We start from the raw sequence: 19323 nt of genomic DNA on the forward strand, positions 1-19323 counted from the left end.
TTTAATATACAGTCAACCAGAATTTATTCAGACACATTTCTCACATTATCACAGTTTGTTCACTATAGTTTAGAAAATGGTCATAAAATATGACAAGAACTCAAGAGTCAAACTGCGTCAGAACAAATTCATCTTGATAATCCCAAATGAATTACAGTCAAACCAAAATTTATTCAAGCACATTCAAAATTCCTCAAAATTATCACAGTTTGTTTGCTGTAGTTTAGAAAATGGTCATAAAATATGATGAGAACTCAAGAAAAAATCATCTGTTCATCAAATGATAATGTCAGATAACTTTGATAGAAAGGTATGTAACAAAACATGGTCAGATCAAAGTGAAAAATCAGATTTTTGGCATCATGGCAGTTTAAACATTTTAAAAAGTTTTGGAGTTTTAAGTTTGACGGTTTTCAGTCTGAAATAGTATGAAGTTTAAAGTGGTTTTAAAAGCTTAAATTTTAATGAACATGTTGCTAGCACGTTGCTGGCATGATTAGGAAGTTGCTAGCATATTATTAGCATGTTTCTAGCATGATTAGCAAGTTGCTAGTATGTTTCTAACACGATAAAGAAGTTGCAAGCCTGTTTCTAGCATGGTTAGCATGTCACTAGCATGATTTTATCACAATTAGCATGTTTCTAGCATGATTAACAAGTTACTGGCATGTTTCTAACATGATTAGCAAATTGCTAGCATGATTTTAGTATGATTAGCAAGTTACTAGCATGTTTCTAGTATAATAAACAAGTTGCTAACATGTTTCTAGTATGAATAGCAAGTTACTATTATTTTATTATTTTATTAGCATGCTGTTCTAAATATATATCTAAGACTAGCAGCTACAATCATGTTAGTGACATACTAATCAGGCTAGAAACATGTTAACAACCATGCGAGAAACAAGCTACTATCGTTAACATCATGCTAAAAACATACTAGTAACAGGTTAATCATGTTAGAATCATGCTGTCGACATGCTAATCATGCTAGTAATATGCTAATAATTTGCTAATCATGCTAGAAACATGTTAACAACATGTTATAAACATGCTAACAACATGCTAATCAGGTAAGAAACATGGTAACAGCATGTTACAACATGTTTTAACATGTTAATCATGCTAGTAACTTGCTAATCATGAAAGTAATGCTAAGTCATGCTAGTAACATGTTAATCATGTTAGATACATGCTAGCAACATGCTATTAACATGTTAATCATGTTGCAAACATGCTAGAAACATGCTAATCATGCTAAATAAGTTAGACTGTACTGCCTTCAAAACATTCAAGCTTTAGAACTACTTTAAACTTCAATCTTTTTCAGACTGAAAACCATAACATTTCTAAAACTTCTAATACTTTTTAAAACTTTCACACTTCCTGATCAGGCCTTTTCAAGCCAACTTAAAGTTTGTCTTGACAAACTTTTTTTATCTAGTTATAAACTATATGAAACCACTATAAAGCTACACCATTGAGATTAATGTTGAATACTGCTTTGTGACTTTTGTTACATCAACTGAAAATGAATTTAATAAAAGATGAATCTCGTGAATTGCACTTGAAGGAGTACTTTGTAACTTATTTACCCCTTAAATGTGCATTTTATTAATATATACTCTCAAGATACTCCTTAAAGGTGACATTTGTGCACATATAAGCAAACCAAAGAGTAGCAGAGTAAATGAAGCACTCTTCTCTGGCCATCACTCTGGAGTGTGGGTCAGGCTGCTGGCTGATCTCTAGCTGTTGTACTGTTGCCGAACAGGACAGTTGCCCGAGGGTTGGGAGCAGGCCGTCACCCCTCAGGGAGAAACATACTTCATTGACCACAAAGCCCAAAGCACCTCATGGCTGGACCCGCGGATGGGTAAGTACCGCCTTCTAGAGTTCCAGTTCAGCCCAGTAGCTTGATTTAATGATGTAACTTTCCACCTCCCACTCCAATCCCACAGTCTCGTTCCTGATAATTCGACCCGTTTCCCACACTTCCACTAATCTAAACACGCGATATGATGAAACGGCATGAGGGTGTTGCTCTAGTGCTGTGACTAGCATGTGCTGCTTTGTTGACGTCTCCACTAAAGGTGAAATGATCCAAAGATGATTTGCAATACATGCTAACATGTGTCTTTGTGATTGTTGGCCTGATCAGTGATCATTTCACTTATAAAAACTTAACAATTACATTAACATGACCCTTTTCAGGGACACTGAAAATTGTGTCATCGTTTGTGTCATTATTCTGCAAAACAGTATTTTGAAGAAGTTTTTGAAGAACCCATACAGTGGAAGTCAATGGGGTTTACATTGACTTTTACTTTATAGATTTAAAAAAAGTCATGCAGATTTGGAATGACATGAGGGTTAGTAAATGTTGACCGATTTCTCATTTTCCGAAAGATACTAAAGATATTCGTAATTTTGCAAGTGACTAACAACAGATAGTCTAATCCATTTATGTGTATTTGATTTTTTTTTTTTTTTTTTTTGTGAAATCTGTAAAAGTTTGGCTGATTGACTGAAGCATGTAGAATATGCCCATAATAGTGGACATCCCTGCTGAAAAAAACAGCTAAAACTAGCCTAGGCAGGTTGACTGGTATTAGCTGGTTTAAGCTGGAAGTAGCTGGTTTTAGCTGGTCTCCCAGCCTGCTCAGGCTGGTTTTAGCTGGTGGTCTTCCAGTCTGACCAGCCTGGCAAGGCTGGGAAAGTGGCCAAAACCCCTCTAAAACCAGCCTGATTGACCAGCTATAACCAGCCAACCAGCCTAGGCTGGTTTTAGCAGTTTTTTTAGCAGGGATATCATTATATGCATTTAAACTACAAAATAATAATGGTCCAAACAACTTGCAATAACAAAATTATCGCAATAGACACGCCATTGTCTAACGGTACCTATGTTGGAGTGTCAACTAGATGAGTGTCAACTAGACCCTAATAGTCAGCTAACTAAAGATAAAAAAAAAATATATATATATATATATATTTTTTTTTTTTTTAAGTTAATCTAATGTTAACCTATTCAAGTGTCTGTTTGGAGTGTGGAAGCTGCCTGACCGATGGAGGCGCCGGTGCGATCACTTGTTCTTAAAATACTCCGTAATTTTTAGAACAACAACGAAACGTTGTGCTTTTGTAAAATAAAACAGAACACGCTTTCTGCCATCTCGGTCTCTGTGAACCTGAGCGTGAAACGTCAAATCTCTGTGTTAGCTGGGTATACTTGCCTTACAGACATAGAGAGTGAAATGTCTACTTTGAAATTAACCGATTCAAATTGAAAACAAATTATCTCAGATTATTTAATCCGTATGAAACATGCATACAGGTGCATCTCTACTGCAGAGACGAGATGTCAGTGTTACTGAAAACTAAGAAAGCACTAGTCTATCACTAACTTCACATTGCATCTTAATCTAATGTTAACCTGTGAAGTGTGGAAGCTGCCTGACAGATGGAGGCGCCGGTGCGGTCACTTGTTCTTAAAATACTCCGTAATTATGAGAACAACAACAAAACGTTGCGCTTTTGTAAAATAATCAAAGCAAACAGGACACGCTTTCTGCCATCTCGGTCTCCGTGAACTTGAGCGTGAAACTTAAAAACTCTGTGTTAGCTGGGTATACTTGCCTTACAGACATGAAAAAGTATTACTATAGAGAGTGAAATGTCCACTTTTAAATAAACCCATACAAATAGAAAACAAATAATCAGCGGAGACATTGCCAGTGTCTCCTTGCTGTTTTTCCCTGACACGTTCATAATTATTATATCTGCCGGTCCACTGTGACAAGCTGTTTTCAAATGCGCTTGTAGGCAATTAAAGACTCATTATTATGATTTATATGGTTTATTAATTAACGTGCGACTAATAGTCGACTAGTCGAGAACTACCAGTCGACCAGAATAGTCTTTAGTTGAGGGCAGCCCTAGACAGAAAGCTCAGACACATGTAAACTAGTACATGTCCTTTGCTGTCTTTATGAGAAGGTATGTATATCTTCACCATAAAAAATCAAACATAAATGTAAGTGGAGCAAGATATGAGGTCTGTTAGCCAAGGCTTTGATTTTTATGAGCTCTTGTTGGGACAGGATGTCCTCTAATGTCTCACAGATTTTTGGGACTGGACATTTTCCTTTCCTTTTTTCCTGTCATTTTGCTGACCCTGCTGGACAGCTGATGCTGTTTCTGGGAAATCAATGAAACAAGAAGCTCTTTGTTGGTGTGGCTTTAGCAGCTCAATCGACTCTGTCCAATCTTTCTCTCTCTCTCTCTCCTTCACAAATCTTGTCCGCTGCGCATGTGTTTTCTATCATGGCGGGTGTTGTGACACTCAGATATCAGGGGGGGCCAAAGGCTGGAAGCCAGAGTCTGTCGGCCTCCTCTAGAGCTCCAGCTCTGTTCACATCTGGTCCAGCAGCACAAACTGGAATAGATCGTAACCGAGAGGCAGTGCTGCTTCCCACCTGTTGGACTGTGCTGAACCCAGACAGTGAACGCTGTGAACTTTGACCTCTAGTTTAAAAGTGAATCTCACAGAACTTGTCAAAAACACATTTAGCCTCAAAAACAAACAAGAAATTGCATTTTGCATGATATTTTTAAGTTTTCTTGGGTCTCTTATTATTATTTTTATCACAATTAATGGATGCAGTTGTAATTTTCCACAAGCGACACCAAACAGGGTTGCAACAGTTTTATACAAAGTATTTTAATGGAATTAACTCAGAAAATAACATTATGTCATCGTCTACTCCCTCAACTACTCATCTTTGAAACACAATGAAATTTGTGTTAAATAAAAATAATTAAAATAAACAATTTATACCCCTTTTATTCCTTCAATCCATGGTTTTCATAGACTGCCGCTTGTAAACTGTATTTTTTCTTCAACCAGATAGGCTTTGCTCACAAAAATGTTGTCACTGTTTTGCAAACACCGAAGTGGTCTATAGAGCACATCAAATATACAAAAGATGCACGAGAACTAACCTCACTGGTTCTTCTGCATCAAGCATGCATATTTTGGTAAGATGGACTTTCAGTGGACAGAAATCTTAAAATATATCTTTGTGTTTTGAGGATGAACAGAAGTCTTACGGGTTTGGAACGAGATGACAGTGAGCAATTGATGACATTTTTCAAGTTTGGGTGAGCTAACCCTTGAATTGTCATGGAAAATAACACCACAATGCACAATATCTTATTGCTAGTAAAAACAGTTAATGACTTCAGTGACAGAAGATCTGAACTAGCAAACGTCTCCCCCTCATCTTACCATATAAGGCCGTCTTTGCTTCACCTCATCTGCTCTATTGCCAAATCCTCCACCCCATCCATAAAACCGACCCTTTGAAGATATTTTTGATCTGAATAAATGTTTGAAAATCTTATGAAGGAAGCTAACCATGCTAATCCTCAGCTCCGGCATAGTTATGATTTGGAAAGTTTTTGCAGATTTAGAGTGATGATACATGAGTCGGTGCTATCTCTTGACATTTTGACCTGGTTTATCATTTACCACACTTCGATAGTTAATGTGTTGTCTTCCTGTTCACCGGACAATTGATAGCCTGAAAATGTCTGTAGCAAGTCTGAAGACTCACTGCATTTAGTCTAACAAGGAAATTGGTTAAGTGCCAGTTTGAAACGTTCTCTTGTGCATTATGTAACCCTCTCTGACAGAAATCCATTTATAGTAGAACTGTGATACACAGAGGGTGATGGACTTCAACTTTTTTCCACCCTGTATGTTTGATTGAGCCTATTGCACATATGAGACGATGTGGTACTGTGCAGATTTGTTTAAGACATACTTAAGGGCTAGGGGGTTTGAACAAACTACAAATATGGTACTTTAAATCCAGTGACTTGTTGAGGAGAAGTGTGCTCATGCTTATTCAGTTAGTCTGATTTATAATTTAGGCCTGACAGACTATAAAACAAGCTATTTTTTTTACATTGCATGAGAGACCTAAGCTATATCTAGGCCAGAAATTTATAGAGACTTGGAACACTATAGAAACACTTTTATCCAAAGCGACTTACTTTGCATTAATTGTAAATCTCAAGAAAAATGAAGTCTTCCTGTTTATGTATTTCTAACTAGTATGTACTTACATTTAAAAAATGTACTTGTTGTGTAAATAATGGTTTGTAACACTCACATTTGCATTATTGAGTTTGAGTTGCACTTTGTTTTACAGTATGTGCGCTTGAATCCAAAGTGTTCTTTGGTTGTTATTAGTGTTGCCAATCGATTAAAAACAATAACTATATTGCCTTCCACTCGCCACCAGAGCATGCCACCATGTCACCCTGGACTACATTTGCCATCATCCATTGCACTGAGTACACACACAGCTGTAGCCAATCACACCCATTATTTAACACCCACTGAGATGCTTTATTAGATTGCCAAGTATTGTTGAGCTTTTAACACTCTCCTAGTGTTAGCCACATTTACAGAGCCATTTCTAAGTTGACTGAGTCAAATTTTGGTCTAGTCATCTGTGTCCTGATCCCTGCCTGGTTCATCGTGTCCTGTATGTTTCTCTGCCTGCACTGGATCTCTTGCCTGTTTCGTCTTGACGTTTCATACTCTGGTTGTCCCTTGTCTGGATTATAGTTTGTCTGTTTGGATTACCTGTTTGACTCACCTCCTGGATTACATTCGCTGTTGATCAACCCTCACCTGTTTATTGGATTACTCTTGCCGTGTTAGTCTTGCCCTCATATATCTGTTTGCCATTGTTCAACCCTGCCTGTTTCCGACCATGTTTATGAATAAAGCTTTCAATATGCAAAAATATAGTCCAGACGAGGGACAAACACCGAAACAGCAAGACAAAAAAATAATCCAAAACAGGTGAGAGATCCAGGGCAGGCAGATAAACATATAGGAAGCGATAAACCAGGCAAGGACCGAGACACAGATGACTAGACTAAATACAAGACTTAACTTTGAATCAGGAAACTTAACTAGTTAATAGTAGTTAACTTTAATATTTGTTTAATGGCATCTTTATGTATTACTGAAGGCGAGTGTCACTAATACAAATAAACTGATGTCTCTAGGTAATTGACTTTTTCCCCTAATATTTAACCACTGACTATAGCCATTCAACATTACTGTATAGTTGAGAGCTATCAATTTTAAAATTTATTAGAATTTAAAAAATAACTACTTCTAATTAAAGTAAATGAAAACAATATTTACATAAATCCATTATAATAAATGTCATATTCACCTGTGTTCTTCAGCAAGTAGGAAATGAGGAGCTCTTTTCCAAAATGCTATAAATCCATTTTAATAGTTTTCAGGAAAATGACATTTTTTTTCCTAGACCCATATATTTTGTTAATATTCAATTTATCCTGTTAAAATGGTCTGTTGGCTCATTCTGAACATGTTAAACAATGATTGTTAAATGAAACAACAATATTGTCGATCATACATTCAAAGTTTATATTTATTTTTTTCAAAACGCTACAAATCCATTCTTTTTTCCAAAACATTGCTCGTTTATGTCTTTAAAAAAAACAAGAGAACATGCAACATATGACATAAGGGACTCATACTATAAATTAATATAAATCTTTATTTTTAATGTCAGTCTTTTCGTTTGTTTAGACTTTCAGAGGCTGCCTTTCCACTTGCGTTATGTCCAGGAGAATTATGGTCCTATCCTTGTAAACCTTGTTTGGTCTTTCTTAAAACTGTCTAAATTTATTATCAGGTCGTCTGGTGACAGCATTAGTTTGTGTGTTTTAGTCTGAAAACTCCAGGGTTGCGTTTCATTGTAAATGGACCAAAACTTTTGGAGACTTTTGAAAACGATGGCGTGGCTGTCCACATTCTCTCTGCGTATCCTTGACGACCATGTAAACAATCACATCATGCGCGTTGCTTTAGCCATAGATATGTATAAGTAGATTCCCCTTTCGACCACCTCAAGCACGTCCTTTATCAAAACAATAGGGAATCTACCTATACACGCTACTCGCTAATGTAGACGAGGATTCTTTTCATTTTAAAACGCCGTTTTAAAACCAAAACGCACTAGTAAACAGTGACGAACCTTCTTTTTTGTTGTTTTTCTTGTGATTTTCTTTGTCTAGTCTGCGTTTTCTAACAACAGGTACAGGTATCACTGCCTCATCCAGGCCATCAAAATTGTTAATCGAGTCTAAAGCTCTGATTTTGAAGACTGAACACAAACATCTCTCGCTTCAGGGCGCCGCCATGTTAGATTGCGTCGAACGCTCGCCGAATTCTGATTGGTCGAGAGGATATATCGCATTAAGATTAAAAACAGGTTTGGCGCTTATAGCGTTTTGGAAAGAAACTGCATCTTGCAGTACATTTTAAACATGGAAATACAGCGATTTGGCATGAAACATTTATGGAGTCGTGAATAGGTTCAGTACACTGCAAAATGGCATAATTAATTCATTTTTTTTTGGAAAAGAGCTCTTCAAATATACAGAAATTGAATAAAGTTATCAAACGCTAAATTCTAAATTAAATATAGAAGAATCCTTAAAGCTATAAAAGCTATTGATTTTCTCTTTTTATCTTTTGTTCTTTGATTAACAGATATCACAGCAGGTTATTAGGTCATTTGGCTGCTATTACTCTAAGAGCTGCCGCTTCTGAGCGTGACGTGGCAATATGTACTCATTTAATGTACCCTGGTGTGCACCAAACACTAACTCTGGTGCGGTTCTCGTTAAGTATATATGCACCAAGGACCAAATACTTCTGAACTAACCAAAAACGGGTAGTAACGGCAAGATGCAATGCTATGCGGCATAATTTCACAAAGGGAACAAGCAGTGTATCGAAAACAAAATGAGCAGAGGACAAACGTGGAGCAACAAGGAGGTAAAGTGCCTTGTAGTGAAACTGAAATCATATACACGCAACAATGAGCACGCTTAGTCCAGCAGATGGCATTAGGCACATTCAACTTTAAGACGCTTTAAGTCAAACTTACCTTTTCCTTTTGTTTGGAGTGTTCTGTGAGTTCCATCACAAAATATACGTCATTCAACCCAACCAATCATGTTGTGAATGTATCACTGTGCCATGATTCGATATATTTAGGTTCATAGTCAAAAATGCCAGTGTGAACACTAAGCGGACCAGGCCCAAATCTTTTTGGTCCGGACCAAATAAACCAAACGAACCAAACTACACCCTTAGAACCATTTTTCCCCAAAGAGGCTTTCAGTAAATGTTAAAACAACCATTTTCTGGAACATTTCAATATTTCAAAGAACCTTTTTTTTCTCATATAAAGAATGCTTTGTGCAATGGAGAGGTTATATGAATGTTGAAGGTTCTTAATGCTAAAGACAAACCCACAAAGTTGAAGATGCCTACCATGATATGGGACTAAATTTAGTTTTCACTTGTTGAGGTTTGCACCAAAATGGAACAGAATACAAAATGAATCTTAAGGTCAACTTAAAAATCTAAGTTAAATCAGCTTAAAACTACAAGTCATTTTAACTTATTACAATAAAAATGAGTTTTAACTTGAGTTTAAATGATTTAGTTGATTTAGCTTAACATTTAAAGTCAGCTGCTAAAGTTACATTTTTAAGTTGAAACTGGTGAAAACTTTTTACAGTGTTGAGTCGCTTCCAGCCAGCAGATAATTCACTTTAGTGTTACGTACGTCAATCCGCTTTTTTATCCAAGAGCGCAAGCTTCTGCCGTGATCCGTAGAGCTGAAAGACTGTGCTTTGTTTGTGCCGTATCTCACGACTCTTTCAGCCCACATCTGGCTTTTACAGGAATGTTTTGTCCATGTGAAAGTGGTTTACCCGACAGATAAACACACCGCACACACACAGATACACACATGCTCCATATGGTCACAAGTCACCAGCACTCTTCACAGGAGCTGCAGTTCATTTCTTCCTGTGTGGGGTGAAACGATTATGATCATCAAACTGGTTGAGTTTGAAGTAAAGCATGTGACTCGTATTGTGCTGTAGATCAATGCCTGTGCAATAAGGTCAGTTGTGAAACTCTGACTGCGTCCTTGAAGCAAACATTGTTTCTTATCTGTCTGCTCCTCTCAGAACATCAGACGTTCTTTACACTGAAACAAAACAGCTTTTCACTATCCAGAACTCATACAAAAATGACCGTCTTGCTGACTTTAGAAACATTTCTTTTTGAGTAAATTTAACAAGTTATTTAGAAAGCGGCCTTCCCTAGTGGTGAACAGTGTGAACTACACTTGTACCCAGAGCTTGATTTGCCTGTTGCCGGTGGCCACACCAAAGCCATTTTAAGGCCATTATTTTGTTCAACAGGACTGGGAAGAGATTTCTTGGTAAACACTTTCCGTCCTGCATTCTGGCCAGCTGTAATTAAGTCATTGTGTGTGTGCTGTCTTACTTTGACCTGTTTTTCCTCAGAAACAAAGCCATTTCTAAACACCATGATTTGCCATTTTAGCATGAGGATTAATGGATCTGTCTAGTTTGTACAGACAGGCCTTTAAATTAGCCTGGCTATTTGCTGAAGAACAACCCGCTTAGAAACAACAGCGGCCAATCACAGGAGAAATTACCTAGAAATATACGTAGCATTTCATACCCGTGTCTCAGAATATAAAGTAGCCCTCACTGTAGATGTCTGGTATCCCTTACAAAAAGGATTGTTTTCGAGCGTGCTATGTGTATGCTTCTTTTAAACTAAAAATAGGAAAGTATATACCTCTCAGAAATATACTTAAAATGCCATTTAAGTATACTGGACAAAGTCTGAGTATATTTGAGCTCTACTTGTGCTCAGAGAATCTGTGTTTTCATTGTTATACACTAGGGGCGCTATTGCACATCTTCTGAACAGAATTTAAAAAAAACACAAGTGAAGAAGAAACCGAAACAACAGATGCTTCCACATGTAGTCAAAACACAATCATCAGACATAAAACAGCATCAAAACCATAGATATGGAAAACTACGTAACGTTATCGAATAAAATGTCGACCCATGAAGAGGAAATAATTACTGTCAAGCTTTGATCAACTCCATCTACATTTTCATTATCTATTATTTTATTATTATTATTATTATGTTTTTTATGTTGTGTGTTCAGATATTCATATAACAAAATATATACAAATTAATACCTAAATAGGGACATAGTAGTGTACTTAAAGTGTGATGTAAAGTTCACTTAAAGAAAACTTATGAGTATACCTGCAGTATAAAACTACTTAACTAGTAGTTTACTGAGACTATACTTCAAAGTGTTCTTAAAAAAGCATTGGTAACACTTTATTTTAAGGATCAAGAATTAGACAGTAATTAATGACTAATAACTGCATTTGTAAATGACTAGTTATGGGCTTGTATGCCATTACAAGCTATTTATAAGGCCTTTATTGGCTGTTGTCTTATGTTGGTCTTATAGAACCTTTATATTTGTTTCTGTCCTAACAGAGTACTAATTAGCTAAACATAAAACAAACTAATAGCTTGTATTGTGCCAATTACAAACTTTATAAGTTCTCAGTACACTATGTGAATGTGCAGCTTATAAGTATGAAATAAATATAGAATAGGCATTTCATCAGACATTTAAATTAGCTGAAAAACAGTTACACAAAAGCAGTCTTTCTAGCAGTTGTTCCATACTAATAAATGATTAATAAACAAAATATTCCCCATTCCCTTAATTTATTAACAGCTAACAAGCACATTTCTCACTAATAAATGCTGTATTACTTCAGATTATGTTCCCTATTCTAAAGTAGAAAAGACGCATGAAAGATTGCAGTGAAGAATTCTGTCTTTATTGTTTGATGGTTCAACAAGAGAACAAACTACAGACGAGACAAACTTTCATGTCACTTTTCTACTTTAGAATAGGGAACATAATCTGAAGTAATACTGAATGTACTAGTGAGAAATTTGCTTGTTAGCTGTTAATAAATCATTTATTAGCGTGGAACAACTGCTAGAAAGACTGCTTTTGCGTACAAGTGTTTTCCTGTTAATTTAAATGTCTGATGAAATGCCTATTCTATATTTATTTTATACTTATAAGCTACACATTCACATAGTGTATTGAGAACTTTTAAAGTGTGTAATTCACACAATACAAGCTATTAGTTTGTTTTATGTTTAGCTAATTAATACACTGTTAGGACAGAAACAAATATAAAGGGTCTATAAGACAAAAATAAGACAACAACCAATAAAGGCCTTATAAATAGCTTGTAATGGCATACAAGTCCGTAACTAGTCACTTACAAATGCAGTTATTAGTCATTAATTACTGTCTAATTCTTGATCCTTAAAATAAAGTGTTACCAAAGCATTTAAGTAGTAAACTATCAGTACACCTATAAGTTCACTTTTAGTATACTTTCAGTACAAACTGAAAACATGGATGTAAACTAGTTGTGTACTCAAAGTTTACTACTGTTATACTTAAAAGTATACTTTTATATACTACTAAGTGGGCCAATTTAGTCCCAAGGAGTATTGAAATAGTACACTTGAAAGTATACTACTAGTACACTGATATCTGTGTACTTACTACATAAAGTATACTTAAAAATAAGCTTGAACTTTACTTAAGTATACCTAAACTTCAAGTATACTTCTTTTTGGTAAGGGATACCTTGTAAATGACTGTTTCTCAAAACCAGCCAATCAGCTTAGAGCTTGCCAGATCAAGAAAGTTCTTGAATTCTGCTCAATATGCATGAGATGAAGGCTTCATGATGGGTGAAGGCTCTTTCTGAGTGTGTTTGTTGTGTGTTTGTTGCAGTGCTGAACCAGCAGGCCCATCAGCAGCACCTCCAGCAGCAGCAGCAGCAGCAGGTCCCGGTTCAGGCGCAGGTTCAGGTCCAGGGCTCCCAGCAGCAGAACTCCCAGCCCATGATGAACATGAGCGGCCCCATGAGCGCCCAGCAGCACCAGCAGAAGATGAGACTCCAGCGCATCCAGATGGAGCGAGAACGCATCCAGAGGAGACAGGAGGAGCTCTTGAGACAGGTGAGTGTCTGCTAGAGAAACACAGTTGACAACAAATATAGCATAAAGGGCAAAACAGATATAATAACAGGATTTCAAAAAGGTGAAAAAAAACTCTGACCCTAATAAAATCCAAACCAAAAATACTTTTTATACTGGTTTGAAGAATAATTTATCTTTCTAGATGCCTTAAACCCCACCAGGTGTCACCAGCGTGCTCTTAAAGGTTGATTTTAAGGTGGAACTGATTATGACTTCAACTTTAAAATACAATATTTGAGTGAAAAATGAACTTTTTAACTGAAAAGAGAACTTTTGATTGTTTTGTTTAAACTTGACCAACATTCCTTGATATATATGATATATGTGACCCTGGACCACAAAACCAGTCATAAGGTAAAATTGTACAAAACTGAGATTTATACATCATATGAAAGCTTAATAAATAAGCTTTCTATTGATGCATAGTTTGTTAGGATAGAACAATATTTGACCGAGATACATCTATTTGAAAATCAGGAATCTGAGGGTGCAAAAAAATCTAAATACTGAGAAAATCACCTTTAAAGTTGTGCAAAAGTAGGTTCTTAATGCATTTTACAAATCAAAAATTACATTTTGATATATTTACAGTAGGAATTTTACAAAAAATCTTCATGGAACATGATCTTTACTTAATTTCCTAATGATTTTTGGCATAAAAGAAAAATCAAAAATTTTGACCCATGCAATGTATTTTTGGCTATTGCTACACATATACCCCAGCGACTTAAGACTGGTTTTGTGGTCCAGGGTCACATATATGTATATACTGTATATATGTGACCCTGAACCACAAAACCAATCTTAAGTAGCACAGGTATATATTTGTAGCAACAGCCAAACATACATAGTATGGGTCAAAATAATCCATTTTTCTTTTATGCCTAAAATCATTAGGATATTCAGTAAAGATCATGTTCCATGAAGATATTTTGTAAGTTTCCTACCGTAAATGTTTCAAAACTTAATTTTTGATTAGCAATATACATTTGCTAAGAACTTAGTTTGGACAACTTCAAAGGTGATTTTCTCAATATTTCGATTTTTTTAATATTTTGATCTGATTTAAGATTTTCAAATAATTATATTCAAATTGAATGGCCAAATATTGTTATTTCCATCAATGCAAAGCTTGTTTATTTATCTATCAGATGATTTATCAATCTTAGTTTTCACAAAATGTACCCTTATGACTGGTTTTGGGGTCCAGGGTCACATATATATGTCGAAATAAGCTGCCTTGGCGACTAACTGACAATAAAACTGCAAGAATGACTACAACTGAAATAAGAAAAAGAAAATGTATTGTAACATGTACTACATTTTAAGTTCAAAAGCTGAAAATGTTAAAATAAAAACTAAATCAAACTAATGATAAATGCAATATAATTTTCCAGAATAAAAATGTGTTGATAATTTCTGTCTTTCTAAGAAATTAAGGTTTTTGAAGAGAACTTCCCAGGATTTTTATTCCATATTGTGAGTATTTGTGGTTAAAAAGTATATCACTTTTAGTTTTTTTGGTTTGTTTTTTTGAAGTTGACCAGCCATTTTACTATATAAGACACGTTTTCCTCAGCTAGAAGCTTGAAGCTGCATTGAAATTGCAATTTTAACCTTCAACCCATTGGCTCCCATTGAAATCCACTAAAAAACCCTGGAATGTTTTCCTCAAAAACCCTAATTTCTTTTCGACTGCGGAAAGAAAGACATCTTGGATGACATGAGAGTGAGTAATTTATCCAGAAATGGGAGCATCTTGAGTGAACTTTGACGCCCTCTGGTGTTGCAGAAGTTGTGTCCGCTCTTAGCAAGCAACATAAATCAAAGCTCAGGTTTACAGAAATGATTCAAAGGAGAACACATCAGTCAGACAGACCTCACGCAGCTTGTGTTTACATGAAACATCTCTGACTCTTCGGTGACTCTGTTAACTCGGTTTGTGATGACGGACATGTTTTTCTGTGTGAGAACACATGCTGTTTGCAAATGCTTGTGGACTGAGGCTGAAAAAAGAACGGCTTAAAAAAAGATGAGTCAGGCTTTGGTTTCTGGTACTGGACGTCTTCCACGGTTTTCTTCTGGACTGAATTCTTGCAGCTGTTTTTGCGAACGCGCTCCACCCTGAATCTCATGCCGAGAGACGCTCTTCTATATATAAACAGCCTGAGCTGCTCTGACCAGTGGATTTATATCGCTGTATAAAAGCATTTAGATGAATTCTTTAGATAAAACCTATTGTTAAAAGTTGATGTATTAATTGAAGTTAAAGTTAGAGTTTGGCCTTAACTACTATGTAATTACATCAAAAAAAAAAAAACATGAACAATGAACAACTGTATTTTTATTAACTAACATTAAAAAAGATGAATAAATAAGGTAATAAGTGTTCATTGTTCGTTTGAGTTAGTTAATACATAACTAATGTTAACAAATTACAGTTAGCACTTTATTTTAGATTTACTTCAGCTTTAGTTTTATTTTTTGAATCTAATATTTTTTCATGCACCCGTCAAGTTTGAGATTTTTGGGCTTTTCCTAAAGTGTTTTATTAGATTAGTTAAAAGAAAACATTCAGAAGACACTGTTAAGTGTTTCTTTTATAGCACTTTATCTGTTTGTGCCAATAGATTTCAATTACAATACTTATTTTTAAAGGCTGTTTTCTCAAAATGAGTTTTTTCTCCTACACCGAGCCATAAATCTCCACTTCAGTAGCACTTACACACACCAGACTTGACATTTTTATTCCTGTCTATATCCTGAAGGTTTTTACAGAGGGATTTGTTCATATATGATTAGCTATATATTATGTAGTGACAAATTGAGATACCCCACCTTCCCTCAGTAAAAACATTTGACTCTAATATGTCAAAAAAAATTAAACAAGAATTTTGAAACTGACTTCATCCATTGTTTAGATGTTTGTACTAGCAATGTATGCAAATTAGCGCATATTTCATTAAATAATGCCTAATTTGCATATTTAAACCTAACATTTTAGAAAACTTGTAATACAAAAAATGTTTGCAATCATCAGTGTAATCAATCAACTGGGTAAGTAAGCTGATAACTAACAATTATGCTCACTCGCTGAAAGTATGACTTTGTTTGAATAAACAATTGCCAATCTGTGTTCATAAAACTGCCATACTCCTCCTAGTAAAATAACCCGATTACACCATTTATGCAAGTTTTAGTGCTGGTGTCAGGAACATGTACATAAACATAAATGTCATTTATTCAACACCCAAATATCTATTAAAACTAGTTGAATGTAAATAAATAACAAAATGTGCTTTTGTGGGGAAGGGTTATTACTATTCTAGTGGCACTTTCTGTTAGTAGCTTGCAGAGAGATTAGGTCTTTAATATTTTCACGTCAGTATTTAATCGCTGTAGATATGTGACCCTGGACCACAAAACCAGCCATGAAGTTTTATTTTGATCAAGTGGTGTATTTTGAAAGCTGAATAAATACGCTTTCCATTGATGTATGGATTATTAGGACAATATTTGGCCAAGATGCAGCTATTTGGTACATTTAAATAGAGAGAAAACGCTTTTAAAGTCATTGAAGTTCTTAGCAATGCGTATTACTAATATTACTAATATATTACATTGTTTTATATTTACGGTAGAAGATGTTAGGATTAGGGTTGGCTTAGGGTTACTTGCACGTAATTATGCATAATAAGCTGGTATTATAATAGCAATAGTAAATATAATGTGTAACAAGGACACCTTAAAATGAAGTGCTACCCAATTTATTTATTTATTAATTTATAGTATTAAGTAGTATTAAGTAATTGTTAATTCAAGTAGTATTAGTATTAAGTAATTATTAATTTAATTAATAATATTAACACAGTTACTTTTATTACAAATTATATTATCATAAGATAACAATTTTAGGCGAGACACTGAAGGTGAATAGGGTAAAAAGTGAACTAACAGTTCTTCCTCTCAGTGGTTCAGTTCCTTGTGTTAATGTTTAACCGTCTCTAATGGTTAACAGGCTGAATGTGACACTGCTGACATATGAAAGCAATGTATAGCAGCGTCTCTGTGAGTGTGTTCGGGTTACAGTGTTTGTGTTCCTCCAGGAGGTGGCGCTCCGGCAGCTGCCCATGGACTCTGATAATATGGCCCCGGTGGCTCCAAACATCAGCTCTCCGCCAATGACGCAGGGAAACATGCCCAACAACAGCTCAGACCCCTTTCTCAACAGGCAAGTGGGCTAAATTTTTCTTTTCTCAGAATTACAACTTTTTTCCTCAGAATGGCAAGTTTTCTCTCATAATTCGGACTTTTTTTTTTTCTCAGAATTACAACTTTTTTTTCCTTTAGAATCACTTTTTCTTTCATGGTTTTGACTGATTTTCCTCAGAATTACATTTTTCTCTCATAATTTTGACTTTTTTCTTCAGAATTACAAGTTTTCTCTCATAATTCAGTTTTTTTTTTCTCAGAATTATGACTTTTTTTCCTTCAGAATCACTTTTTCTTTCATGATTTTCACTTTTTTTTTCTCAGATTTACAACTTTTTTCCTTCAGGATCACTTTTTCCTTTATAATTTTGCCAGTTTTTCCTCAGAATTACACGTTTTCTCATAATTTTCACTTTTTTCCTCAGAATTACATTTTTCTCTCATAATTTTGACTTTTTTCTTCAGAATTACGTTTTACTCTCATAATTTTTAATGTTTTTCCTCAGAATTACAAGTTTTCTCTCGTAATTTAGATTTTTTTCTTCAGAATTACGTTTTACTCATAATTTAGATTTTTTTCTTCAGAATTACAAGTTTTTCTCAAAATTTTGACTTTTTTTCTTCAGAATTACAAGTTTTCTCTCATAATTCAGATTTTTTTTCCTCAGAATTACAACTTTTTTCCTTTAGAATCACTTTTTCTTTCATGGTTTTGACTGATTTTCCTCAGAATTACATTTTTCTCTCATAATTTTGACAGTTTTTTTCTCAGAATTACAAGTTTTCTCTCATAATTTTGACTTTTTTCTTCAGAATTACAAGTTTTCTCTCATAATTCAGTTTTTTTTTCTCAGAATTATGACTTTTTTTCCTTCAGAATCACTTTTTCTTTCATGATTTTCACTTTTTTTCTGAGAATTACAACTTTTTTCCTTTAGAATCACTTTTTCTTTCATGGTTTTGACTGATTTTCCTCAGAATTACATTTTTCTCTCATAATTTTGACTTTTTTATTCAGAATTACGTTTTACTCTCATAATTTTTAATGTTTTTCCTCAGAATTACAAGTTTTCTCTCGTAATTTAGATTTTTTTCTTCAGAATTACAAGTTTTTCTCAAAATTTTGACTTTTTCTTCAGAATTACAAGTTTTCTCTCATAATGCGGATTTTTTTTCTCAGAATTATGACTTTTTTTCCTTCAGAATCACTTTTTCTTTCATGATTTTCACTGTTTTTCCTCAGAATTACACGTTTTCTCATAATTTTCACTTTTTTTCTCAGAATTACAACTTTTTTCCTTTAGAATCACTTTTTCTCTCATAGTTTTGACTTTTTTCTTCAGAATTACATTTTTTCTCTTATAATTTTGACAGTTTTTTCTCAGAATTACAAGTTTTCTTATAATTTTGACTTTTTTTCTTCAGAATTACGTTTTACTCATAATTTTTAATGTTTTTCCTCAGAATTACAAGTTTTCTCTCGTAATTTAGATTTTTTTTCTTCAGAATTACAAGTTTTTCTCAAAATTTTGACTTTTTTTCTTCAGAATTACGTTTTACTCTCATAATTTAGATTTTTTTCCCTCAGAATTACAAGTTTTCTCTCGTAATTTAGATTTTTTTCTTCAGAATTACAAGTTTTCTCTCATAATTCGGACTCTTTTTTTTCCTCAGATTTACAACTTTTTTCCTTTAGAATCACTTTTTATTTCATGATTTTCACTTTTTTTCTCAGATTTACAACTTTTTTCCTTCAGGATCACTTTTTCCTTTATAATTATGCCAGTTTTTCCTCAGAATTGCACGTTTTCTCATAATTTTCACTTTTTTTCTCAGAATTACAACTTTTTTCCTTTAGAATCACTTTTTCTTTCATGGTTTTGACTGATTTTCCTCAGAATTACATTTTTCTCTCATAATTTTGACAGTTTTTTACTCAGAATTACAAGTTTTCTCTCATAATTTTGACTTTTTTCTTCAGAATTACAAGTTTTCTCTCATAATTCAGATTTTTTTTTCTCAGAATTATGACTTTTTTTCCTTCAG

The 19323-nt window shown here is 34.5% G+C and overlaps 1 protein-coding gene across 2 annotated transcripts in view; it reads left to right on the plus strand.

The window, feature by feature from the left end:
• The window catches only part of wwtr1 (WW domain containing transcription regulator 1), a 73837-nt gene that overhangs the window by 44874 nt on the left and 9640 nt on the right, over positions 1–19323 (plus strand). The window contains exons 3-4 of one of the 2 annotated variants that reach the window (XM_073843960.1): positions 12818–13044; positions 17172–17296. In XM_073843960.1, the coding sequence (XP_073700061.1) occupies positions 12818–13044; positions 17172–17296 (352 nt within the window). The remainder of the gene's footprint in view (positions 1–12817; positions 13045–17171; positions 17297–19323) is intronic. The other variant, XM_073843961.1, reaches the window with a different exon arrangement.

The sequence above is a fragment of the Garra rufa genome, chromosome 7 (assembly GCF_049309525.1).
Source record: "Garra rufa chromosome 7, GarRuf1.0, whole genome shotgun sequence".
NCBI classification, from domain to species: domain Eukaryota; kingdom Metazoa; phylum Chordata; class Actinopteri; order Cypriniformes; family Cyprinidae; genus Garra; species Garra rufa.